Source organism: Mandrillus leucophaeus, unplaced genomic scaffold (genome assembly GCF_000951045.1).
Source record: "Mandrillus leucophaeus isolate KB7577 unplaced genomic scaffold, Mleu.le_1.0 Scaffold9, whole genome shotgun sequence".
NCBI classification, from domain to species: Eukaryota; Metazoa; Chordata; class Mammalia; order Primates; family Cercopithecidae; genus Mandrillus; species Mandrillus leucophaeus.
Window position 1 is genome coordinate 7,877,249 of NW_012109807.1, and position 26,564 is coordinate 7,903,812.

Below are 26,564 nucleotides of genomic sequence, written 5' to 3' on the forward strand. Positions count from 1 at the left end.
GGTCTGTGACACGTGTAGTGGCAAACACATGTCGTTGCAGGCTGGCAAATGTGGCCGGGTTCAGACACGCCTTCCGACTTTGCTTGGCTGCGAGGTGGTTCCGGCAGTGTCCGTGGTTCCGGCAGTGTCCGTAGGACAGTCCTGTGAGCGCAGGGTTTTCTTCAACATATGACTTTACACTGCTCCCTCTTCTTTACTGGGTGTCTTTTAAGGGCTAGGAACTCTTATAAAGTTATCTAATGAATACATGTAACATTTCTTCAAGGCAGGCAGTGATGCCCCATTGAATAGTTGAGGAAACAAAGGTTGCGGAAGGGACAAGGCCTGGAGTCCCCTTTGGGTCCCTCTGATTTCTCTCTTCCACACGCTGAAGGAAGGCATGGGTTGAGACATAAATTCTGCTAATTAGACACTCATTGAAAAAGATCCATCCACAATTACCTAACACTTCCTATGGAAATAATCGAGGCTGTGTGCAATGCGTGTGGAAAAATAATCACCGCCATTATTCATGACAGTCAAAAAGGGAGAGCCACCGAATCACACCACAGTACAGGCTCATCCTCAATGGTGAATTCTATGTGGCCATTGAAAACGCTGTTTCAGAAGACATGGGCAAACAGCTCTAAGTTAAAAAGCAGACTACAAAGAGTTTATCATAATAGCTGGATCAGTTCTCTATTTCTGCCGGAACAAATTACTGCAAAGTGACGCAACATAAATGTCTTATCTTGCAGATCTGTAGGTCAGAAGTCTGCTGTGGCTCTCACCAGACTAAAATCAAGGTGTTGACAGGGCTGCCATCCCCCAGAGGCTCTAGCGGGGCTCTGATTCCTGCTCATTTGGATCTTGAACAGAATCCAGCTTCTTGCGATTGTGGGGCTGAGGTCCCTGTTTCCCTGCTGGCTGCACCTTTCGAGGCTGTGGCTTCCTTAGCTCCGGTCCCTTTCCTCCATCTTCAAAGCCAGCAGCGATGGGTCGAGTCTCCCTCACACTGTGACTCTCTTCTTCTTCCATTTACTTTTTCCGACCCACTCTTCTGCTTTTAAGGACTCATGTGATTACATTGGGCCCACCCTGATAATCCAGGATAACCTACCTGTGTTAGTCTGTTCTCATGCTGCTGATAAAGACATACGCAAGAGTGGGTAATTTATAAAGGAAAGAGGTTTGGACTCACAGTTCCACATGGCTCGGGAGGCCTTGCAATCATGGCGGAAGGCAGATGAGGAGCAAAGTCACATCTTTTGTGGTGGCAGGCAAAGAGTCTGTGCAGGGGAACCCCCCTTTATAAAACCATCAGTTCTCGTGAGACTTATTCACAGCATGGGGAAGACCTGCCCCCACGATTCAATTACCTCCCACCAGATCTGTCCCACCACACATGGGAATTAGAGGAGCTACAATTCAAGATGAGATTTGGGTGGGGATACAGCCGAGTCAAATCGTTACCTATCTCAAGGACCTTGAATTTAATCACATTTACAAAGTCCCCTTTGCCATGTAAGGTAACCTGTTTACAGGTTCTAAGGATTAGGATGGTAGACATCTTTTGAGGGAGATTGTTCTGACTACCACACAAGCCAATATTTATTGAGCACTTACTATGTACCAGGCACTGTTCTGAGCACTTTACACAGAGTAACACATTTAGTCTTCACTCCCACCCTGTAATAAGACACTATTACAATCCTCATTTTATAAGCCAGGAAACAGACACACAGAGAAGTTAGGTAACCGGCTTATATGGTTCGAATCTGTGTTCCTGTCATGGTGGCGGATGTCTCAGGGTTTAGCACCAACCCCTTGGTGCTTTGCTTGAGACAGTGAGTGAGTTCTCTTGAGATCTGATTGTTTAAAGCACCTACCCCACCTTCCTTCTGTTCCTGCCCTGTGGGACTCCTTGCTCCCGCTTTGCCTTCGCCATGATTGAAAGCTTCCTGAGGCCTCCCCAGAAGCAGAAGCTGCTATGCTTCCTGCACAGCTTGCAGTACCTCAAGCCAATTAAACCACTTTTCTGATAAATTACCGAGTCTCAGGTGTTTCTTTATAGCAATGTGAGAATGGACTAATACACTTGTCCAAGGTCACAAAGCTCTGAGGCAACTGAGTTGGGAAACAGATGCTCTTAACAACTATATGTATAAATAAAACATATTGTATCGATCTCTTTATTCAATATCTATGCTTAGGAAGAAGTTGGAAGTGTATTTGTCAACATGTTAAGTGGGGCTATCTCTGAGAGTGGAATTCCACGGGTAGCACGAAGTGCGATTTTTGTGTGTGTATGCCCCTGTGTGCTCTTCTTGCTTTCCAAGTTTTCAGCAAGAGTATTTCAATAAAGTGAATTAGAATAAAAGGTGATTAAAATCATTAAATGAAAAGAGCAAGGAAAGTTACCCCTCTGTCCTCCAGGGTGATGAGAACCCCGGTCTCTTTTCAGCCACTGGAGTCTTAACGTCAAGTCACCAGCAGACGGCGCTGCCCTCAAGCTTATTGGGTGAGCTTTGCCCTGCAGCTTAACCAGACCGGACTCAGCTTGCCTTGTGCAAGATTTGTGGCCCTGGATTACGGGCCTTCGCCTGTCCTCTGGCTACCAAACTGCCGAGGGCCTAGGAAAGACCCAGCACCATCGGCTGCATCCCCAAATCCACCCAGCACTGCCCCAAAAGAACCCTACACAGCGCTGCAAAATGCTACCGATTTTGGCTGGGAACAGTTTGATGGGGGAGGGAAAATTATTCAGGACTAAAGAGACCATATGAAAATGACAGAAACGGAGTGGAAGAGTCAGGGAAGGTGTTCATAAATAATTTTTGTGTGTGCCAGTTGTCCTCATTTTGGGACAGTTCCCAGTTTTGTCCCTTGGTCCTTGGCTTCGAAGTGGACCCGTGAAGTGAGCCCATTTATTGAAAGATTGAAGAGCTGGGTGCAGCCCATGCTATCCACCCACATCCTTGCCCACACCCCAGCCCCAGGACAAAGATGTCGAGAAACCCCCAGGACCTCTGTCCATGGTTTCAGTATCTGGAGCCTCTCCCTGCCTGAAAGACTGGGCTGCAAGGGTGTTTAGTGTCAGGTTTGGCTTTAAGTCTAACACAGATCACTATAGCTATTGCTTTGTAGAGAAAATCATCTCATTTTTCTTTATGGACGGTATTTGGTCTCTGGATTTGATGTCCAGATTTATGCAAACAAAAGACATGCTTCCTTCATGGAGAAAATAGAAAAAAGTTCTATCTGAGGAACAAAGAGAGAAATAGCAAGAAAAACCCTTGACACATTTCTCTGTCAGTTGGAAGTCACGAAATCAGCATTTCTCACTGACACTGATATTTTTTCCCTAATCTCCAAGTGAGACTCCCCCTCCCCAGTAGTGCCACTCTGTCCCTAATCTGCCACCTTAGTATCTGGTGATGGAAAAAGGAATTACAGCAGGTCACCCTTTCAAGAGGCTATTCTCTGGACATATTTAAATTGCCTTATTTCCACTGCTCTGATTACCCCCCTAAAATTGGCCCAAATTGGCCTTAAAACATTTCAGGCCAGGCCTGGTATCTCATGCCTGTAATCCCAGTACTTTGGGAGGCTGAGACGGGCGGATCACGAGGTCAGGAAATCAAGACCATCCTGGCTAACATGGTGAAACCCCATCTCTACTAAAAATACAAAACAACTAGCCGGGCACAGTGGCCGGGCACCTGTAGTCCCAGCTACTTGGGAGACTGAGGCAGGAGAATGGCATGAACCTGGGAGGCGGAGCTTGCAGTGAGCCAAGATCATGCCACTGCACTCCAGCCTGGGCAACAGAGTGAGACTCCATCTCAAAAACAAAAAACAAAACAACAACAACAACAACAAACAAGGACATTTCACTGGCACTCAAGAGCCTGAGGTTGTAGAATAAGAAAATGCCTTTTCATCATTAAGGAGAATCTCCACTGCTCTGTCAAGGAGCTCCGGTTCTGCACCCTAAGATATATCGGGGTATAGATGCTACAGCTTAAAGCATTTATCTGATCCAATTCCTTTGCTTTATAGATGAGAAAAATGAGAGCCAAAGAGATCAGACGACTTCCCCAAGAAGTCACACAGATCTCATTCCTCCCCCACTTCTGTCCTCAGGGATGGAGTTCCAACGAAAGGAACAGGATTCTAAAATATTCTACTGGTGTTCTGGGAGTGGGGAGCTGGAGCACTAAGGAGAGAGGCCAAGTTGGGGCTTCTATGGGGTGGAGGGCACCAGGCTTGGGAAGGGCTCTGCAGGGCGTGTGGGTACTTACTCCTCCTCCGTGTTGTTGCTGGTGTTAGTGTTGCGTTTGGCCAGGGGCCAGGCACTGCGGGGAAGTAGAGAGAATATCAAAGGTCTGAACTTGGTTTCCAGTCCTTGGGGCCATTTCCCCAGGGGATTACCATGCCCCCCCCCAACCCCCACCCCATCCCACTGCTTCCAGCCTTTGCACTCACAGCTTGAAGAATACGGGGTGGTATTGTCAAGGCCAAAATGCTTTGTGATTGGTTAGCTCAGATAAAAGACTTGGGGGAAGGGAGGGTGAACATGGCTAAACTGAGGCTTCTGAAGAAATGAAGATTCAGCCATTTGCCTCCTTCCAGCTTCCCTGCCTCAAATTCCACTCAGTTTCCTTCCTTTCTACCCTGGATGGGGCCACGTGCCGGGCACTGAGAGGGGCACAGAAATGGACCCCACGTGGCCTCTGCCCTCAGCGCTTCCCTGCCTCTTGGGTGGAGGAGGTCTTTCACCCTCTGCCCCGGGATGGACGCAGCCTGCAGCAGCAGCCACAGCGACTTGCTCCCTCAGCTGCAAAGGCCTCTTCCAATGAGCAGGACGAGTAACTGAGCATAGGCAGGATCGTCGCTGTTTTCAGCTTATCCTCCTCCTGTCCTCTCCTACCTCCCCAAATCTTACAACTCCAGGGCCTAACACCCCTGGTCTATGTGAGAATCTGGTTGAAGGTAAGGGCTGGTTTTGCACAAACTGGATATTTATTTGAAGTTGAATTTTGCAGTACTTCACGATGTTCTATAGCAAAAGGTATTATCTCTGACCGCCAGAACCCATTTTCAACATGGCTGGGTTAAAAACGCCAGGCGGTCTCACAGGGCACTGCAGACCCCTCATAGGAGACCACAAGAACTGGAGCTTGAGGCAGGTGACACCCCCGCTGATGCCCGGGACGCCTCTTCCGTGATGCTGGATGTCCAGCCAAAGAAATGCCATTTTGATGACCTTAGCTCCTCCTGCCCAAATCTCCCTCTCCCCGTCTAAGATATGGCCGTAACCGCTTGTTTCTGGATTGGTTCTGCTCATCTGAAAATCTCCCAGGAACTGGAACGGCCGTGGGATTGTGAAGGAGGGAAGGTTCAGCTCTGTGGGGGTGCAGTGGCTGTGTTCACCACGCCTCTGTGCCCGTAACCCCACAAAGCCAAGCCCACACAGGAGAACTAGGACCTGTCTCTGTATATACTTGGCTTTGCTGTAGAGACTTTGCCTCCAGAAAAATTCAAAATCCTCACCCCTAGGAAGCCTTGCTGGTTGACGGACACTATCCACTCCATCGCGTCCGTCTGCCTATGCTGACCCTGCCCGCAAGTGATCCAACAAGTGTCTGTGAGGTGGGCAGGGCTGCCCTGGATGTGGTCCTAGCTCAACGCTCCATTCGTCTGGTCCCATCCGGAAACGGACAGAGTCTAACGTTCATCTCTAAGGATGTAGGAAGGTAATTTGGTCAATTTAAGTAAGGAAGTCTTTGCTTGTCCAAAAGGAATTAGACCAGCCTGGCTGGCTTGCTGAGAAACCTGTGTCCCCCCTCCCTCTTCCTCTTTCTCCACTTTGTCCTCTTTCTTATCTGTCTGTCTCCTTGTCTTTCTGTCTATGGTGTCCCCCAAGGGTACTGGATGCCCAGTCCTGGGAACCTGGAACCTCCCTGCCCTTGTCTGGGCCAGTGCCCAGCCCTTCCCCAGCCTCCTTTCCACAGCCCAGGAAACCCAAGGGTTTGCAGTCCAGGCTCGTGTGAAAACTGCCCTTCCCGTCTCAGCCAGGGATTCTCACACCTTTCCCTGGGTCTCCTAAAGCAGTCACTGGTGAGACGTGGCCTTGAACTCTCACACTCCATCTTAAAAATGCCCTTGCTCTTTGCCGTCCCCTGCATCATCTATGACATACAAATACCCACTGCCACTCCCCACACAAATGTGGAATGAAAATGGATGTTCCGGAAAGATCCATTGGGTTTCCCCCTGAGACTTCATCACCTTCACACCCCAGAGACCCTCATATGCCCATTTGAGAAGCTCCAAACCTGAACCCATCTTCTCCTCACTGACATACAAACAGGTAGCTTTTTCTCTAGCAAATTATATAGGGACTATTCTGCATCATCATGCTTATTTGATCCCCTTTTCCCACCCCCTAGAAAATAGGTTCTGGGTGAGAATCCACCTGTTTGAGAGGCTGAGGGGAAGTCAACTTCCCCTCCACGTCTTACCTCTCCTCCCTTCCAGACAGACCAGTGTCCTAAAGAAACGCTCTACTGTTCAGTGACAATTGATTCAACCTGTGCTGACCCAGGGGTCTCTCTGCAGACCACCTGCTGGGGAGACTTCTCACGAACAAGTCAGGAGGGGAGACAGCAGCCCTGTGTCTGTGTGTAAGGGGGTGCCAGTCAGGTTTATCTCCCAGTTAGGGTGGGGGCGATGCACGACGGTGCGCAGAGGCCCCAGTTATGCAGATTTTCCCTCCAGAAAGCAAACCCTCCCCACCTCACTCTGCTCCCACCATTGTCCCTTCCCCACCTGGTATTTCTCAACCTGATCTGGGACACAGATGGCTCCCCTTGAACATTCTGACCAACCTGTAGACTCTCGTCCCAGAAAAATGCACGCGTGCCTACACATAACATTGTGGATACCATTTAGACACCCCCCGAAGCTCCTGCTATAAAAGACCCCGCTTTTGAGCAAGATGGGTCAGAGTGAGTCTAGGATGCGAGTCCTTTGGTGAAGAGAGATGGGTAAGGCCAGCATCCCCCGATGAGTTTCTGAGAACACGATTTCCAGGGGACCCTAACGGGGGTTCTGTGTAGGATGAGGTGAGTGGTCAAATGAGGCTGGGGGCTCTGGTTCAAGGGTTTTCTCCTCCTGCAAGGCCTCCTGGACTCCGCAGAGGCTATTAGACCATGTAATGCTCCCCTAAGAGCAAACACTTTCTTCAAGGAACAGCTCACGGGGACGACGTTCCAGGCCCCCTGTGCTGCATCCAAACAGGATGGAGCAAAGCAGAGGCTTCCTGCCTGGCCCCAGCAGGCGCAGGAGGCCCCTTCTTCTTTTCCGCTCCTTACCTTCTCCCTCTGTCTGCTGGCTCCTGGCTGCCCACGTTTGCCTGGGTATTGCTTTCTTGGCTGGACACCTCCTTAAGCTCAGCTCCACGGGAACGATCAGGAAAAGGGTGCGGTCCCTGGTCCTGGTGGTGCACGTGCCTGACAGCCCACCTGCGCAGCCGGAAGATGAGGCGCGAGAGCCTGGAAGGCGACACAGGCACTGAGCCAGACGGAGAGGAAAAGCCCCCCACGCCTCCAACCCCCAGTCTTTCCCTCTCTCTTTTTCTCCCTCTCTCTCTCTCTGTCTCGAGGGGTGGGGCAGAAGCAGTGATGGCCGGCAGGGCGTGGGTGCTGGGGGCCCTGTGGTCTTCGTTTGCATCTCCGTCCCATGGGGACCGTGTATCCCCTTCTCCCTCCACCCTGCAGTCAGGGGCAGGCTTCCCCGGAAAGGGACACTTTATTACCATTTGTCCTTGTAGCACTGGGACTCTGCCTAAGGCATGATCCTTCAAACGGGCAATTAGCTCACTCCTTTTGCCCAGTGGAGAGCTCTTTGTAACGACTGCCAAGCACGGGAAGAGTAAAGCAATGCGGGTTTCAAACGAGGACAACATCGAGAGCAAGGTTATTTATTTATTTATTTATTTAGAAGTCCTGAGATCTGATAGAGCAAGGCTTAAAGGAACAGGCATCCAAGCACAGCCTGGAGTCTTTTCCAAGCTTTTATCTTATTGGTGTGTTCTTGTACAAACTAGAGTTTTCTCCCCAGGCCTGGGAGGTTCCTCTGCAACTTGCCCTGGGCCCCTCCCGGAGCCGGCCCTGCCTGGAGCTTGCAGTAACAACACCTGCGACCGTAGTACCAGCCCCCAGAGCTCATCTGAGTCGCACGGGCCTGAGAGGTGCCTTCCCTCCACCCTGTCTGCTGCTGCCGGTGTCTCTGCCAGAGGGGAACAGCGGGTGACAGGCCCGGAGACTCCATTCTGTTTCTCGGCTTCTGGTTTCCCTGATTTGCCAAATCCCTGATTTGGCATCTGCAGTGCCCTCCCTTGGACGGGGTGTCCCCAGCCAGAGTCGGTACTGAACAACCTGGAACTAAGCCACGAATTGTCACATACCTTGACCCTAATCACACACTTATGACCTTAGCCTAAGGGAATACACTAAGAAAATATCCCTATAGGCAGATGTTTACAGCTGCTGCCGCAGACGTAGTTGGAGGTATCTGCCCAGCCCAGCCTCTCTGCTGCAGACAATTCCTGCACCCACACCCTTCCTCTGCCGAGAGGGTGGAACAAAGGTCATACTCCCTCCTCCAGCCTCAGACAATGGGACTAGGACAGACAACGGATGCACAGAGAGCCACTCAGGCCTCTGAACTGAGAGCCACTTGAAGACGGGGTTGGGTGTTTCAACTCATGGTCACATGAGAAAGGCTGTTTTCAGCCTTGTGCCGGCTGATATGGAACAGAAAGAGCCAGAACGGGGGGCACATGCAGAATGAGGCACAAAGACCATGAAACTCCATGAGAAAATGGGAGGGGGAAGGTGGCTACCTCCTCAGGTCTCCTTCTGCGAGCCCCACGGGCTCCGTTTCCCTGAGATAGCTTGTGTTGCTAGCTCACAACACACCCTGTGTCAGCCCTGCAGAGCTGACTTACAGGTGTTCTCTTTTTCCCTTTATGAACAAAGAACCTTCAGACAGCTGTTTATTAGTAAAATGCGAACACTGAACATCACTTACATGCCCAGCTACAATGGACTAGTTAATAAACAACGGTGGAGCAGTAGCCTTCATAATGAAAAGCGTGAAGAATAAATAGATAACGTGAATTTCTTTTGCGATAATCTGAAGTAAAAAGTGTAGAACATATGACTATGTAGAACTCTGGCGTTGGAAACAACCACGTGGTGGAGGGAAATAATGAGCCTGGTGTTTGCTGGGCACCTGCCGTGAGTCGGTGCTTGGCTCTGAAGCAGCTTTCAAGCCACCTGTGGGGTAGGCACTGTTAGATGGATTTTTAGAGGAGACTTGAAAAGGCGAAATGACTTCCTCAGGATGGGGCAGCTGTTGAAGCTGGAGTACGGATGTTATCAGAGGGAGGCAGAGCTTGGAGTCTTACTCATCTTGCAAACAAATGCTTTTGCAGGGACACCTGCCCTGGGGCCCAGACGAGCACTCGGGAGACCCTGCCAGCGCTATTTCAGACCTCATCGCCATCACCCTCAGCACACCACCGCGTCCACCGAATCCAAGCTCTCCCACGGCTGGCTGCTCTTACCACCTTCTCCGGTTGGCTTTTGCTCTGAAATCTTCCAAACCTGAGCAAGCACCTCAATGTCAGTTTTCATTAAGCAATTTCAGATAAAGGCAGTTTTCCTTAGACTTTTCTGAACTCAGAACATCTGACCCAAGAGGAAATGACTCACTGAGAGTTTTCAGGCTGCTCTGCTCCTGACCCTTTCTTTTCCACATCTTCAGCTCCACCCCCATCTAGCCCTTCTTCTGGAGAGGTCACTACCTTCTTTCTGCCACAGCGTCCCCCAGGCCAAGGTAGGGACTGAAGCTGGTCGGTTACCTGGCAAGCTCCTGGCCGGTGAAGGAGCCCTGCCCGGACTCAGCCAGTCCTCTGGTCTCCACGGCGATCCCCGGCTGCAGCGCTGACGATGTCTCCTCGCCTGGCGAGTGGGCTCTAGGAAATCAGATATGCAGCAAGCGGAATTGATTTCAAGCCCATCCGCCTCCTGGACACAGCCAGGAGTGAGACGGTCAGATGTTCTGCTTGACAGGGAAAGCCACCCTCAGAGATCCTCATCCCAGGGGCTCCCCACTTCCCTTTGCCTCCTGCAGATGGATTCTGGCTTTTGGTATAAACGTGGCCTTTCCTTTACAGCAAGGAAGGCAGCTACTGTCCAGGGCTAGGTAAAGGGATGGGGAGGTGGCAGTACATGATGGCCTGGCCCTCATCAAAGCACTGGGTGGGGAGAGGTCCCGGGGCTTTGCCATTTCAAGCCAAAGCAGCTGCTTCCATAAAATGACTCCAGAACGAGGATTTTGGTTCCAACGCTTCTCGCCTACTGAATTTCATCTTCTGAGGCCAGATTGAATACCTGCTCCTTAGGGGTCTTCCTGAGCCTCCCTTCCTACTGCGTGTGCTGCAGCCACACTGCCTGGGCAGTTGTTAGTGGGCTTGTCTGGCAGCCTTCCTGGGAAACCCACTGGTTAACACGAAGGCCCTGGAATATTGCGCAGAACTGGCCTAGCCCTCCACATCCAGTTCAAATAATTTGTACAGTGCTTTCAAATGGGACTCCACTTCCCCTAGTCCCTTTTGCCAAACAGTAGGCTCTCTCTCCTGCAAGGCAGAGGTAAGGTGTGGTGACCCCCTTGTGCAATCCATTGTGGAAAGTGTGATCCCAGAAAGGACAGGTGCGCGAAACTCAGTACGAGCACCAGTCACACCAGCGGAGTCTGGTTGAATTGCCTGGAAAAAGACTAGGAATGTGTCTGGGAATATTTGCCTTTCTTTTAAACCCCCTTGGGCTGAAGTTTGATCAGCCTGATTAAAAGGCAGCCAGGCATTAGCCTCTAGGGATTTGCACTTCAGTCTATGAATCTTGAGGAGCCCAGGCAACACAAATTAATTCTATCACGTGACCTGTTCCAACCTCATTAGCCGTCTTAACAAGGAGGCAAGAATTAACACCAGGGGAAAGCTTCGGTCTCTCCCTGGTGATTGATTAGAAGTCAGAGTCCTTGAATCCCGGTGGCTGGGCTGCTGCTTCTCCTACAGATTCCTCCCTGCCTTCTCCAGCAGCAGGGAGCTCACTCCCATGCCCCGGTCTGTCTGGGCCATCTCTTGACTGCCCCACCTGCCCACAGATTCTTCCCTCCCTCAGCCTCCCCACATTGAGGCTATGTTTTCTGCTGGAACCACAGGGAGTCAGGTAGCTTGATCTTCTACCTTCAATGACCAGAACCTGTGCGACTTGTGGGTTTGCAGGCCAGAACCCCCAGCTCACCCAGCCATTCCTCCTTGTGGTCAAGTCTCTTCCTTGTCATGGTCCTTCTCCCATGAGCAAGTTCCTGGGGTCTTGCTTGACTGGGCAGGGAGACTGAGGCCACCCTGCTGTGACTGGAACCCACTCTGGGAAGCCTTTGTTGCTTTGTGTGTTTTGGGTGGTTTTTGATGGTCACCAGCTACCATCAGCGAAAACCCAAAGCAGTCCTGTAACACGGGCTGCTGCCAGCCAGAGGACCCCGGCTTGTGCATGTGCAACTGATTTTTTTGGAATTAAGTATTGGACGTTCCCATTGATCCGAGTCTCTCGATGTTTTGGAAGCCTTAGTATGCAGAGAACACACTCACCTTTCCTTCCAACACCATTCTACTCACAAACACAGTACACAAACTACATGCCATTGAGTGGCTCTTTACTGTATGCCAGCCACATACATTTTACCATCTCATCCACACAACAACCCTGTGAGAGAGGAAATGGAAATTCAGAAAGGTTAGGCAACTTCACTGAGGTCCCACAGCCAGGTGGTACAGCCGAGATTCCAATGTTATTCCATCCCATTTCAAAACCTGCTGTCATCCACGCCATGAAGCTGCCCTATATTTTCATATATGGCACAGATGAAAATGAAATTAAAAGCATGGCTGAGGACTGAGCCCTGTGGCGTGCCACTAGAGACATCGCTCTAATCCATACAGCTGCCCCATAGGCATGGTTCTTTATTTTCAAACCATCTGATTGAATTCTCCCCTTCTACGCATAAGAAACCCGCTCTCGTCTCATTTGCGTACACGTGAAAGACCCTGTCAGAGGCCCTGCTGCAGTCCGGAAGCTACGATTCCCTTGCCCTCTTCATATTCTGTATATAATAAAGGTGGGATGCATGTTCCAATACACCTAGGTTGGTTGCAGGAGGAGGTGGCAGAGGTCCTTGGATCCGAGCAGATGGCATGGGGGTGGTGGTGTGGCAGCAGACAGCTGGGCGGAGGCCCTGTCACAGCCTGTGTGCCTGGAAGATCTGGAGGCAATCCCAAGGATGGAGGTGTTCTGCTGCCACCAGCAGCTCCTCAGGGAGCTCTCGGCACCAAGCAGTCGGCCCAGCGTTTTAGCGTAGTCTGGTTCCTGCTAATTGCATGAGGGCACATCCTGAGACCAGATTTATTTGCATTTGCGGCAAAGGAATTAGATGACATCAGAGCTGGTGGGTGGGTGAGGAGGGCAAACCCCATCCAGGATTGCAAAGCAGACCTGCAACCAGCAGCAGTGAGAGCTGTTGCATGTGGACGGGATCTGTGATACCCACTCAGGGGGAGGAGGCAGAGTGGAAAGGTGTCAGGTCCTGGTTGGAGTCTCTGCTCCAGCACCTGCAGGCTGAGTATTCTGTTGACTGGTCACTGACTCTCTCTGGGCTTAAGTTTCCTGATCTTCACAAAGCAAATAAAGCGAAAGTTGGCAATTTCATGTGGATTTCAGTGACCAGAAAGGCACAACTGTCCGTGAAGAACAGGGAGAGCCTTACATGATGCAAGTTCAAGTTCCAGGGGCCTGATGGGGGTGCCCGTTTCTTCCCTATGCCTTGCCCCACTTTCTTTTTTTTTTTTTTTTTTTGAGACGTTGAGATAGAGTCTCGCTCTGTCACCCAGGCTGGAGTGCAGTGACCAGATCTCAGCTCACTGCAAGCTCCTCCTCCCGGGTTTACGCCATTCTCCTGCCTCAACCTCCTGAGTAGCTGGGACTACAGGCGCCCGCCACCTCGCCCGGTTAGTTTTTTGTATTTTTTAGTAGAGATGGGGTTTCACCATGTTAGCCAGGATGGTCTCCATCTCCTGACCTCGTGATCCGCCCGTCTCGGCCTCCCAAAGTGCTGGGATTACAGGCTTGACCGCCGCGCCCGGCCGCTCCACTTCCTTCTCAATGCCTGAAATTCTGTTAGATCAATGTCTTTCTTTTAGCTCCAGAGCTCTACCTATGTTAAATGCCTGGGGGTGTTTACATAGTAAACCTCATTAATTACTTCTCCCAGAAACTGATTTTACCAGGCAGATGGAGGGGAGGTGGGAAGAGAGGAGAGGAACTGATGTCTGTGATGACATTTGGAGTCCCCAAGGACACACAGGTACCAAAAAAAGGGATATACTTTGGCAACTAATGCAAGAATGGTAACTAGAGTCTCCCTGGGAAATGAGAGTCTTGGGGCCAGGCTCTGTCCTGCCTGTGGCTGGTGGAAGGGCCTGGGGCAGTGGCTTGACAGGACCTCAGTCTCTGTACAATGAACAGACCAGGCCAGGACAACCCTGGAGCTTCCCTCCCACGTGTGGGCGGCTATTCTAAGATCCCACGTGGGGACGATGCCTTCCCAGGAAGAGGCCCCCCTGACGTTGGTAGTTGTCAAGAACAAGAACAACTAGTAGAATGGAGAGAGCGGCTTTGAAAGACAACATAATTTTCACCTTGTAATGCCCAAGTTCTACGTTTATTTGCACAGAGGAATTAATGTTGGTAAGGTGAAGGTTTCTTGTCACTGGGCGAGGACAGGGGCTCCCACGAGAACTGGAACTGGAAATTAACTTTGCACTTGGTGAAGCATCTGATGTTTTCCAGCAAGATGGGTTTGGGGACGTGAGAGTAAACAGAGGTGGCCTTTCAGCACAAGGATGGGGAATATGACACTTGAGTTTCCCCCTTCTCAAGCCCTGAGGAACTTGAATGATTGTAATCCTCTGCTGCTGGCCGCATGTGGTGGGGGACTGAAGTCAATGCAGTTTTAAGTCTTCGGTCCTGGAGAAGCGGGATGAAAATTGTTTTCTTCAGTAGTAATTGCTCTGGGCTCCACTCAGGGAGTAACACAAGAAGACCACTCTTCTGTCAGACACAAACCCCTGTGCCCCAAAGCTCATTCAAAACAGCTACACCAGGAGATGGATCCAGGATTTAAGGTGCCCTCAGTCCTAGCTGCAGTTCTTCGTAGCAGAGAATAGCCTGCTTCTATTGCCTTATCCTCACAGATATGCCAGACAGCTCTTAAATCATTGAGCCAACTAAGAAGAGCTAAGTAGAAAAGAAAAACTCAAACTTATTTTTGGTGTTTTCAGGGTGTAAAATGTTTTCATTCAAATGAAGTGTTTTCATGCTTCCTTATGACGTTCCACTATAAAAATAATTCCAGTAACTTAAAAACTGGGCCTCCAATTTGGTGAGAAGACTTTGGGGCAGGGAAGTCTCAAGGGACAGAGACTTGGCTGTGCCTTCCTCTTGGGGGCAGTCAGCGAGGGGCCACACCCACGCGCAGGTTCCCAGTGCAGCCTTCTTGGCATCACTGAAGATAAAGAGTGATTAACATTCGTGTACCCCAATTCTCAATCATTTATCTCAACAGTTTTCCAAAAGGACTGGAATTTCAAGACAAAGAGGTGTGGCTTGTCCAAACACCGTTTCTCTTGGTTCCAAAATAGTGATTTGAAACTTAAAACTTTTTACGTGGTAGGTGCCGGAGTCCTTTGTTCAAATCAGGTGGATAGACAGGTGCGGGGCTGGGCTGGGAAGCCGGGGAGGGGCTGGGCCCAGCCTCCATCCCTGAGGCCACTGTACCCCATCCTGAGCACACATTGTCATTCCTTTGTGATTCCAAGGAACGTTCTGAAAATTGCTGGCTGGTTAAAGCCACTCTTGCCTCTGTAAGATAAATCATAGCTCTCTCATAAAGGAAGCGCTCTTTCTGTCTCTCATTTTGAAATCTCGGTGGTGTTTCCATGGGATACTGTGTTAATCTGTCAATTTACCATGCGAAGGGTAGGGCTGAGGCCTGAGTGGAGCTCAGTAAGCCTCAGCTGGCGGTCAGGCTGAGACAGCAGGGCTTGGACACAGGCAGGAAATGGGGCTATCTGAGGTCAAGGAGAAGAGACCAGAGAAGGCCCAGAGGAAGAAGTAATCATTTCCAAGACCGGGAGGGAGAGTCAATGGGCACTCAACTACACAGCAGGGGCCGTGCTGGGACCTCTGCATTCACCTCTGCTGTAACCTCCCCACAGCCCTAGGAGGCAACACTAGTACCGATTCATATTGCAGATGAGAAAACTGAGGCTTGGAGCCGTTGAGCAACTTTTCGTAGCAGGTCAGTTGCAGAGCCAGTGTTCAAACCCGGGCAGTCTGACCCAAAACCTGTGCTGTTAAACCATCATTCTGGTCACAGAAAGTGCAAAGGAAGGAGAAGGGAGGACCTTTTCTCCCCCATGCAGACGACAAATAGCATTGTCGAAGGGCATCAGTTCAGAGCCGCTGACCATGTGGCTGATCCCTAGAGCATGCTGTGACCCTTGTCAACGTGCATTCCAGAGTGAGCCTGCAGGGAGTCTGCTAGAAGCCAGAGGCCGGTGACTGGTATTAGCGTGGCTTAACAAGCTAGCAATTCATTTAGCAAATGGTCATCTTCTAAGAGGCCTTGAAAGCCCTCTTGAACAGGCCACAGGTCAAGCTGGGCGTGGAGGTCACTGGCCAAAGCAGAGCCAGGGTGAGTCAGCAGGACCGCAGTGCTGTCAAGTCAAGCAGACATTGTGGGCAGGAGCTGCAGCAGCCTACAGACCAGGCCTGCCTTCTCCTGGGTGCCTACTCCAGTGAATATCTCACTGGAAGGAGCCGGACTGAGATCCCATTACTGCCTTCTCTGCCTTAGGGAAGCTGGAAGCTCCATGAGATGCTTAGGTCATGCCCCACTCCAGGCAAGTGGGGTGCAAAGAGGAAAAGTTCCATTCTGCTTCAAAATCTTCCTGATCCTGACAGCTTCTGGTCCTTCTCCCAAGGTCTTGGGCCCAGGATTCTGTGCCCCATCGTTGGGCTCCTTCTGCCTGATGCCCTCTTTTGATACTCTCTTTGAAGCCCTCTTCAAGGGGCTCTATTAGCTCACACATGGGAAATAAACTATTAAAACATACAAATACTTCAAGAGTGAATACAGTCCTAATAGCGTTCTTTGTTCTTTGAAATAAGGAGCAATGCCTTAATTTAGAGGACTAAGTCTCCAGTGGTGGGACACAGACATTGACAAAGGGCTAGTTAGGATAAAGGTATTTGAGTAGGATGGAATTTTCTGATGCTTCTGAAGCTATATCACACTTCCTAGGACCCCAGCACAGAGTTAAATGATTGGAGGAGATAAGTATCTGTTGGGATGCCCTGGGATCTTCCTTCCTTTGCCGAAATCTCAGAAGGTGGGGTTCAAGGGCTGTGTGGGTTTGCGTAATGGGGACTCAATCTCTTTGAAAATTATTGACCATCACTTATTAGCAGAGTTTGCTGCAGAGCTGGGATCAAGAACATAGATAGAGAAAAAACCAGATGTGCATTTGGGAGAGGAAGTGATGAACACGAATGGAAGAAATGAGGCACGACAGCCCAGTGCTGGGAGGTGGGGACTGAGGGATGTTACTGCATTTTAGGGCCGTCAGACTGTGTATTTAAGCTGCATAATTTTCAATTCTATATATGTAGGGTGAAAGTAACAGAAATATTGGAAAGAAAGTTACTCATGGTTCAACTCAGTCATCTCATTGAGAATTTAAGAAACATGGCCGGGTGCAGTGGCTCACACCTGTAATCCCAGCACTTTGGGAGGCTGGGGCAGGTGGATCACCTGAGGTCAGGAGTTCGAGACCAGCCTGGCCAACATGGCGAAACCCCATCTCTACTAAAAATACAAAAATTAGCAGGGTGTGGTGGCAGGTGCCTGTCATCTCAGCTACTAGGGAGGCTGAGGCAGGAGAATCACTTGAACCCAGTGAGCTGAGATTGCACTACTGCACTGCAGTCTGGGTGACAGGGTGGGACTCTGTCTCAAAAAACAAAAACGAGAAAACTAAAAACAAAGAAACATAAGGGTTTAGGTCCATGCACACTAAATAGGTCCCTTCTGATGTCCTCACTGTTATACCAGGACCTTGGAAAAAATGCTGTTCCATTCTGCAGGTGAAGAAATTGAGGCATGAAGAGGTTAAGTGCATTTTTCCAGGTCTGCTAGGAAGTTAGGAACAGGGCTCGAAGTAGAGCTCAAGGCCCCAGATTTCCATTTCCTACCTGTGTCAGGATGTCATTGGTGGGGCTGATGGCTTGGCTGACAAGGCACTACCCACTCCCTATACAGGCCCTGGGCATGGCCTGCCTCCAGACGCTCCCCTGGAAGTGAGGGCAGGACATTGGATTCATGCTACATCCTTGGTGCCTAGCTCAGGCTGCAAACCCAGTTCAGTGGCTGGTGCACAGCAAGAGTCCAACACATTTTTGATGAATACATGGGAGAGTGTGTCAGTTTGAGGAAGTTCTTACAGTAAAATTTAGTCTGCTGCATTTGAATCTTCATTTTCTGATAGCAATTAAGTGACTAAACCTGCTTTTCCACATCTCTAAAACAATAATACAGACTAGTTTCTGGGGGTTGTGAGGATTAAGTGAGATGAAAAATGAAATTGGCAGTGCTGTGAATACCTCCCCTGCCCTCCGATCTGTGGTTGGCCAACGTGAAGGCGTTCTTCCCCCATAGTCTAGATCCACTGTGGAAACGACCACAGCCAGGCATAAAACGAAAAGCCCACCTTACCTACTGAGGCCATTTTCAGCACGATCGAGATCTCGGTCTGAGGGCTTTACCCTGAGGTGGGTCCTGGAGGAGTGGGAGTATTGGGTGTTGATCTTGGCCATCTTCTTGGTTTGTCACATTTAGCCCCCCAGATGATTGCTGAAATGTGAACACAAAGCAGATACGTCATCAGGACGGGAAAGTAACTGCAAACCCAGCTCATCACGGACAAGGGCTACCGCACGCGGCCCCCCTGCAAGCCCTGGCAGGCACGCCCTCCGCTGTCTCTTGTAGATCCTGCAGCAGTGAGTTTTAGTTGGACATCTTCGGGCTCTTCTTTCTAGCCTGAGGCACAAAGTCTTTTACTTATTTGTTTCTGTTACCATGCTGACGAGCTGCTCAGAGTTAAGTGCTGAACGAGCGAATGAATAAATAAATGACTGGCCAAGTGGGAATGTGATATAAGGAAGGTAAAGCCCTTATGATTCTCTGAGATAATGCAATGTCCCTCTTGACCCTTCTTTTCTTGTTTCCTTATTTTTATCTTAGAATTTAGCAGGTGTTTCCACTGCTCCCTCAAATCTTGCTTTAAGACAACACGTAAAGAAAGGACCATATGTGACGTTCAGAAAACCTTTATAATATGCTAAATCCAATATCACTTCATCTCATTAATCCTCACAATAACTTTGTGAGGTACTCATTATTTTTATTCCCATTTAATGATGAATAAACTGAGCCTCAGAGGTGTTAAGTAGCTTGTCTAATGAAAGATAGATCCCACCTGTCAATGTGGTACAATCCTTGAGAAATCGCCGTGAAAAATTGTAACTAAGGAAATTATGGCAGTGAAAGACATCAGATCTAACCAACTCCGTCTTGCTTCTAACCTCTAAACTGTCCTTATTCATTCCTGGGTGTAGGCCGAACTAACCTTGGGAAGGAATTTAATTTATAATTTAAATTAAAGCCCTTTCCCAAAGCTAAACTGTTTTTGTAAAACACATGAAAGCCCACCAGCCACAAAGTTAGAATGAGAGGGGCTGGAATTCTAAATATTATCAGCCATTATTCCAGAGGTCGTAAGATTCGCAACTTCCCCAGTTACTGTTAAAGGCAACATCTCTATTGTGAACCTAAGATCGGCCTTTTGAGATATTTTTTCAGGTTTTCACGTTTCTAACAACGGGGTGGCCACACCTTGACCTACCAACCAGTTCTGTGGCCCCCACCCAGTAACTGACTCAGCAGAACAGAACAGCGTCAACTCCCTGTGATTTCATCCCTGAGCCAGCCAATCAGCACTTCCGATTCACTGGCCCCCCACCCACCAAATTATCCTTAAAAACCCTGATCCTTGAGTTTTGGGGGAGGCTGATTTGAGTAATAATAAAACTCTGGTCTCCTGCACAGACAGCTCTGTGTCAAATACTTTTTCTCTATTGCAATTCCCCTGTCTTGGTAAGTTGGCTCTGTCTAGGCAGTGGGGAAGGTGAACTCCTTGGGCAGTTACACCTGTGCCAGAAATCAGGCCGTGAACATTTTCTCTTTGGCAAACATTGGAAGGTGCCTCTGGACTGAAAAGAAAGCCTACGTGGGAGCAGGGCTGGTGTGATTGGCCAGGTCCATGATTTCTGGACAAGTCTTTCTGGAAGATGCATTTCTGAGGATGGTTTCTCTAAAACAGATTGGCACAGGTTCTCTTGAGCAGCCACGTGGTTTAAGTGTGTCAGATGTCAGTAGAGACCACTCCGGAGAAGGATGGCAATTTCTAGAAATAGCCCAGGGACTTACTCCAGGACTCAATTAATTCCATATCCAAAGGAAGGTCGGAGACAGGAGCCATGGGTGTGGCCATGCACATCTGGCCAACCCTCTGCCAGTTACGAAAGGGCAGCCATAGGCTCAGCAGGGTCCCGACTTGTCTCTGATGTTTGAAAGTTTAAGTCTATGAGTTTAAATTTTCTAGTTTTCCCAATAGATCAAACGTTGTTTTGATTTTTAAACACTTTATTCATTTTTGCAACAAGGAGTGAGTTTCTGGCTGATCACAGGAGCTATAAAGAGAAATTGAATGAAGCCTTTTCTCAAGGATCTGACAGTGTGGTGGGGCAGGTGCTACAACAGGCTTTGCAGGTTGTGCCCAGGAGCTTGGGCCTTACCCTACCAAGCCCACTAGGAATGTGGTCAGGTGTGTACAGGCCACTCTGGCTAGACCAGGGAGGATGTATTCAGGGAACATGAGTGGCTGTGAGGTGAGCAGCTAAAAAGTTGTCACAGTTTCTTAGGGGAGTGAGAACAGCTGCCTGAACTAGCTTTGTGGTGGTGAGAGCAAGTGGGTAGAATTGCCAGGACATGTCAATTTAGGTATAAGGGGTGGGGAGGAAGAGGTGCTGAACACAGTGTCCAAACAGCTGGTTTGATGGGGGGTGCTGCCTGCCCACTGAGGCAGGGAAATAGGAGAGAAGCAGGTTAGAGAAAGAGAATGATTCCAGTTTGAGTTGCCTGCAAAACTTTAGGACCAACATATGAAATTGTATTCTTCCATTAAAAGCAATAAATCTGGGGAGGGACCAAGGTGGCCGACCAGAAACAGCCGAGGTCAGAGGTTCTCACCAAGGAGAATGAAAATGGTGAGTGAATCCTGCACTAGCAACTGAGGTGTCCAGGTTCTCTCAGTGGGACTGACTGGGCAGGCCCACGGAGAGTGAGAAAAGCAGGGTGGAGCGCCTGCCCACCCAGGAGGGGCACAGGGCAAGCGGACCTCTGACTCTTGGCCAAAAGAAGCGGTGAGTGATTGTGCTGCCCTAACCGGGAAACCTCGCTTTCTCCATGGATCTGTGCTATCCGCAGATCAGGCGATTCCCTCGTGAGCCCCACACCACCAGGGCCTTGGGTCCCAAGCACAGAGCTGTGCAGATTCTTGGCGGCCGCTACACTAGAGACAGCCTAAGATTACTGAGCCCCTCCGGGGAAGGGTGGCCACCATCACTGGAGCTCCAGTCTGCCATTTTCCCCTGCTGGTGTCGTGGAGACTGGGCAGTTTGGACCCGTGAGGAATTCCCCACAGCACACCACAGTGGCTGTGGCAGACTGTGGCCAGACTGCCTCTTTAGGCTAAACCAAGACCCATCCCACCTCACCAGGCAGGGCCTCCCCACTGGAATTTCAGCAACTCCAGCCAGGGGCTGGATGTCCCTGGGTTGGAAGCCCCTCGGGAGGAAGGGCAGCTGCGGTATCCACAGAATAGTGGACTTAGTCTCTCCCCTGGCTGGCTCTGAGGAATCAGGGCTGTCTGGATGAGTGGGATCTCCCGCAAGTGCAGTGCACGCCCTCTGCTAAGAGTCAGCCAGAGTACTTTGTTAAGTGGGTCCCTGATCCTGTGCTTCCTGACTGGGTGAGACCCCTCAACAGGGCTCAGCAGAAACCTTATATGGTCACATTCTTGCTGGCATCAGGTCAGTGCCCCTTTGAGAGGGAGCTCCCAGATGGAGGAGCGGGCAGCCGTCTTTGCTGTTCTGCAGCCTCCACTGGTAACACCTCCAGGGGCAGGAGGGACCCAGGTGAATAGGGTCTGGATTGGACCCCCAGGAAACTGCAGCAGCCCTACAGAAGAGGGGCCTAACTGTTAAAAGAAAAATAAACAAAGCAACAACAGCAACAGCATCAACTAAAAAGTCCCCACAAAAATCCCATCCAAATGTCAGCAGCCTCAAAGACCAAAACAAGATAAACCCATGAAGATGAGAAAGGATCAGCCAAAAAATGCTGAAAACTCAAAAAACCAGAGTGCCTCTTCTCCTCCAAATGATCACAACATGTCAACAGCAAGGGCACAGAACCGGGCTGAGGCTGAGATGGATGAACTGACAGAAGGAGGCTTCAGAAAGTGGGTAATAACAAACTTCGCTGAGCTAAAGGAGCACGTTTTAACCTGATGCAAAGAAGCTAAGAACCATGATAAAACATTACAGGAGCTCTTAACCAGAATAACCAGTTGAGAGAGGAACATAAATGACCTGATGCTGCTGAAAAACACAATACGAGAACTTCACAAGTATCAATAGCCAAATAGACCAAGCAGAGGAAAGAATTTCAGAGCTTGAAGACTATCTTGCTGAAATAAGACAGGCGGACAAGATGAGAGGAAATAAAAGGGAAAAAGAATAAACAAAACCTCTGAGAACTATAGGATTATGTAAAAAGACTGAACCTATGACTGATTGGGGTACCTGAAAGAGATGGGTAGAATGGAACCAAGTCAGAAAACACCTTTCAGGATATCATCCAGGAGAACCTCCCCAACCTAACAAGACAGGCCAACATTCAAATTCAGGAACTCCAGAGAACTCCAATAAGGAGCTCCATGAGAAGATCAACCCCAAGATACATAATCATCAGATTCTCCAAGATAGAAATGAAGGAAAAAATGTTAAGGGCAGGGATTACAGGCATGCGCCACCACGCCGAGCTAATTTTTGTATTTTTAGTAGAGACAGGGTTTCACCATGTTGGCCAGACTGGTCTCGAACTCCTAACTTCAAGTGATCTGCCTGCCTTAGCCTCCCAAAGTGTTGGGATTATAGGAGTGAGCCACCAGACCTCAGTAGGCTGAGGCAGGACAGTCACTTGAACCTGGGAGGTGGAGATTGCAGTAAGCTGAGATTGCACCACTGCACTCCAGCCTACGTGACAGAGCAGGACTCTGTCTAAAAAAAAAAAAAATGTTAAGGGCAGCCAGAGAGACAGGCCAGGTCACCTACAAAGGAAAGCCCATCAGACTAACAGTGTACCTCTCAGCAGAAACCCTACAAGCCAGAAGAGATTGGGGCCAATATTCAATACTCTTAAAGAAAAGAATTTGCAACCCAGAATTTCCTATCTGGCCAAACTAAACTTCATAAGCAAAGGAGAAATAAAATCCTTTTCAGACAAGTAAATGCTGAGGGGATTCATCAGCACCAGGCCTTGCAGGAACTCCTGAAGGAAACACTAACTATGGAAAGGAAAAACTGTTATTAGCCACTACAAAAATACACTGAAATACAAAGACCAACGACATTAGGAAGCAACTACCTCAATAAGCCTGCAAAATAACCAGCTGACATCATGATGACAGGATCAAATTCATACATAACTATATTAACCTTAAATGTAAATGGTGTAAATGTCCCCATTAAAAGACACAGAATGGCAAGCTTGATAAAGAGTCAAGACCCATCAGTGTGCTGTATTCAAGAAACCCATCTCAGGTGCAAAGACACAAATGGGCTCAAAATAAAGGGGTGGGGGAAAATTTACGAAGCAAATGGAAAGGAGAAAAATGCATGGGTTGCAATCCTAGTATCTGACAAAACAGACTTTATTTATTTATTTATTTTTGAGATGGAATCTTGCTCTGTTGCCCAGGCTGGAATGCAGTGGTGCGATCTCGGGTCACTGCAACCTCTACCTCCTGGGTTCAAGTGATTCTCCTGCCTCAGTCTCCCTAGTAGCTGGGATAACATGCCCACCTTGCCCTTCCAAAGTGCTGGGATTACAGGCATGAGCCACCATGCCCAGCCTGATAAAACAAACTTTAAAGTAACAAAGATAAAAAAGACAAAGGAGGGCATTACATAATGGTAAAAGTATCAATTCGACATGAAGAGCTAACTATTTTAAATATATATGCATCCAATAGAGGAACACCTAGGTTCATAAAACAAGTTCTTAGAGACCTATAAAGAGATGTAGACTCCCACACAATAGCAGTGGGAGACTTTAACACCCCACTGTCAGTATTAGACAGATCATTGAGACAGAAAATCAACAGGGATATTCAGGACTTGAACTCAGTTCTGAATCAAGACCTGATAGATATCTACAGAACTCTCCACCTCAAAACAACAGAATGTACATTCTTGTCAGTGCCACATGGCACTTACTCTAAAATCGATCACATAATTGGAAGCAAAACATTCCTAAGCAGATGCAAAAGGACTGAAATAATAATAGTCTCTCAGACCACAGCGCAATCAAATTAGAACTCAAGATTAAGAAACTCAAAACCACAGAAGTACATGAAAATTGAAAACCATGCTCCTGAATGACTCCTGGGTAAACAGTGAAATTAAGCCAGAAATCAAGAAGTTCTTTGAAACCAATGAGAACAAAGAGAAAACATACCAGAATCGCTGGGACCCAGCTAAAGCAGTGTTAAGAGGGAAATTTATATCATTAAATGCCCACATTGCAAAGCTAGAAAGATCTCAAATTGACACCCTAACATCACAACTAAAAGAACCAAGAGCAAACAAACCCTAAAGCTAGCAAAAGATAAGAAATAACTACGATCAGAGTGGAATTGAAGGAGATAGAGATACACACACACACAAAAACCTTCAAAAAAAATCAGTGAATCCAGAAGCTAGTTTTTTGAAAAAAATTAATGAAGTAGATAGATCACTAGCTAGACTAATAAAGAAGAAAAGAGAGAAGAATCAAATAGACACAATAACAAATTATAAAGGGGATATCACCACTAACCCCACAGAAATACAAACAACCATCGGAGAATACTATAAACACCTCTATGCAAATCAACTAGAAAATCTAGAAGAAATGGATAAATTCCTGGACACATATACCCTCCCAAGACTGAACCAGAAAGAAGTTGAATCCCTGAATAGACTAATAACAGGTTCTGAAATTGAGGTGGTAATAAATAGCCTACCAACCAAAGAAAGCCCAGGACCAGATGGATTTACAGCTGAATTCTACACAGATACAAAGAGGAGCTGGTACCATTTCTTCTGAAACTATTCCAAGCAATTTAAAAGGAAGGACTCCTCCCTAACTCATTTTATGAGGCCAGCATCATCCTGATACCAAAACCTGGCAGAGACACAACAACAACAACAACAACAATTTAGGTCAATATCCCTGATAAACATCGATGCAAAAATCCTCAATAAAATACTGGCAAACTGAATCCAGCAGCATATCAAACAGCTTGTTCATCGCAATTAAGTCACCTTCATTCCTGGGATGCAAGCCTGGTTCAACATACGCAAATCAATAAATATAATTAATCACATAAACAGAACTAAAGACAAAAAACCACATGATTATCTCAATAGATGCAGAAAAGACCTTCAACAAAATTCAACATCACTTCCTATTAAAAACTCTCAATAAACTAGGTACTGATGGAACATACATCAAAATAATAAGTCATTTATGACAAACCCACATCCAGTATCATCCTGAATGGGCAAAAACTGGAAGCATTCCCCTTGAAAACTGGCACAAGATAAGGATGCTTTCTAGATCCTATATCTAGAAAACCCATCATCTCAGTCCAAAAGCTTCTTAAGCTGATAAGCAACTTCAGCAAAGTGTCGGGATACAAAAATCACAAGCATTCCTATACACCAACAATAGACAAGCAAAGAGCTAAATAATGAATGAATTCCTGCTCAAAATTGCTACAAAGAGAGTCAGATACTTAGGAATATAGCTAATAAGGCAAGTGAAGGATGTCTTCAAGGAGAACTACAAACCACTGCTCAAAGAAATCAGAGAGGACACAAACAAATGGAAAAACATTCCATGCTCATGGATGGAAAAAAATCGTTATCATGAAAATGGCCATACTTCCCAAAGTAATTTATAGATTCAATGCTATTCCCATTAAACTACCATTGACATTCTTCACAGAATTAGAAAAAAACTACTTTAAAATTCATATGGAAACAAAAAAGAGCTTGTATAGCCAAGACAATCCTAAGCAAAAAGAACAAAGCTGGAGGCATCATGGTACCCAGCTTCAAACTATGCTACAAGACTACAGTAACCAAAACAGCATGGCACCAATACAAAAATAGATATATAGACCAATGGAACAGAATAGAGAACTCAGAAATAAGACCACACATCTACAACCATCTGATCTTTAACAAATCTGACCAAAGCAAGTAATGGGGAAAGGATTCCCTATTTAATAAATGGTACTGGGAGAACTGGCTAGCCATATGCAGAAAATTGAAACTGGACCCCTTCCTTACACCTTTTACAAAAATTAACTCAAGATGGATTAGAGACTTAAATGTAGAACCCAAAACCTTAAAAACCCTAGAAGAAAATCTAGGCAATACCATTCAAGACAGGCATGGGCAAAAACTTCATGATGAAAATGTCAGAAGCAATTGCAACAGAAGCAAAAATTGACAAATGGGATCTAATTAATTTAAGTTGCTTCTGCACAGCAAAAGAAACTATCATCAAAGTGAACAGACAACCTACAGAATGGGAGAAAATTTTTGCAATCTATCCATCTGACCAAGGTCTAACATCCAGCATCTATAGGGAACTTAAACGAATTTACAAGAAAAAAACAACCCCATTAAAAAGTGGGCAGGCTGGGCATGGTGGTTCACATTTGTAATGCCAGCACTTTGGGAGGCCAAGGCAGGCAGATCATCTGAGGTCAGGAGTTCGAGACCAGCCTGACTAATATGGTGAAACCCCGTCTCTAGTAAAAATATAAAAAATTAGCTGGGCATGGTGGCAGGCACCTGTAATCCCAGCTACTTGGGAGGCTGAGGTAAGAGAATCTCTTGAACCCGGGAGGCAGAGGTTGCAGTGAGCTGAGATTGTGC

General features: G+C 48.0%; 1 protein-coding gene across 2 annotated transcripts in view; it reads right to left on the bottom strand.

Moving 5' to 3' along the window:
- CNGA3 (cyclic nucleotide gated channel alpha 3) overlaps positions 1-18,083 on the bottom strand; it is a 35,227-nt gene extending 17,144 nt beyond the window's left edge. The window contains exons 1-4 of one of the 2 annotated variants that reach the window (XM_011969624.1): positions 17,944-18,083; positions 9,914-10,027; positions 7,359-7,538; positions 4,284-4,337 (exon numbers count right to left, since the gene is read on the bottom strand). In XM_011969624.1, the coding sequence (XP_011825014.1) occupies positions 4,284-4,337; positions 7,359-7,538; positions 9,914-10,027; positions 17,944-18,044 (449 nt within the window). In that variant the 5' untranslated portion in view covers positions 18,045-18,083. The remainder of the gene's footprint in view (positions 1-4,283; positions 4,338-7,358; positions 7,539-9,913; positions 10,028-17,943) is intronic. The other variant, XM_011969625.1, reaches the window with a different exon arrangement.
- Positions 18,084-26,564: the final 8,481 nt, after the last annotated feature.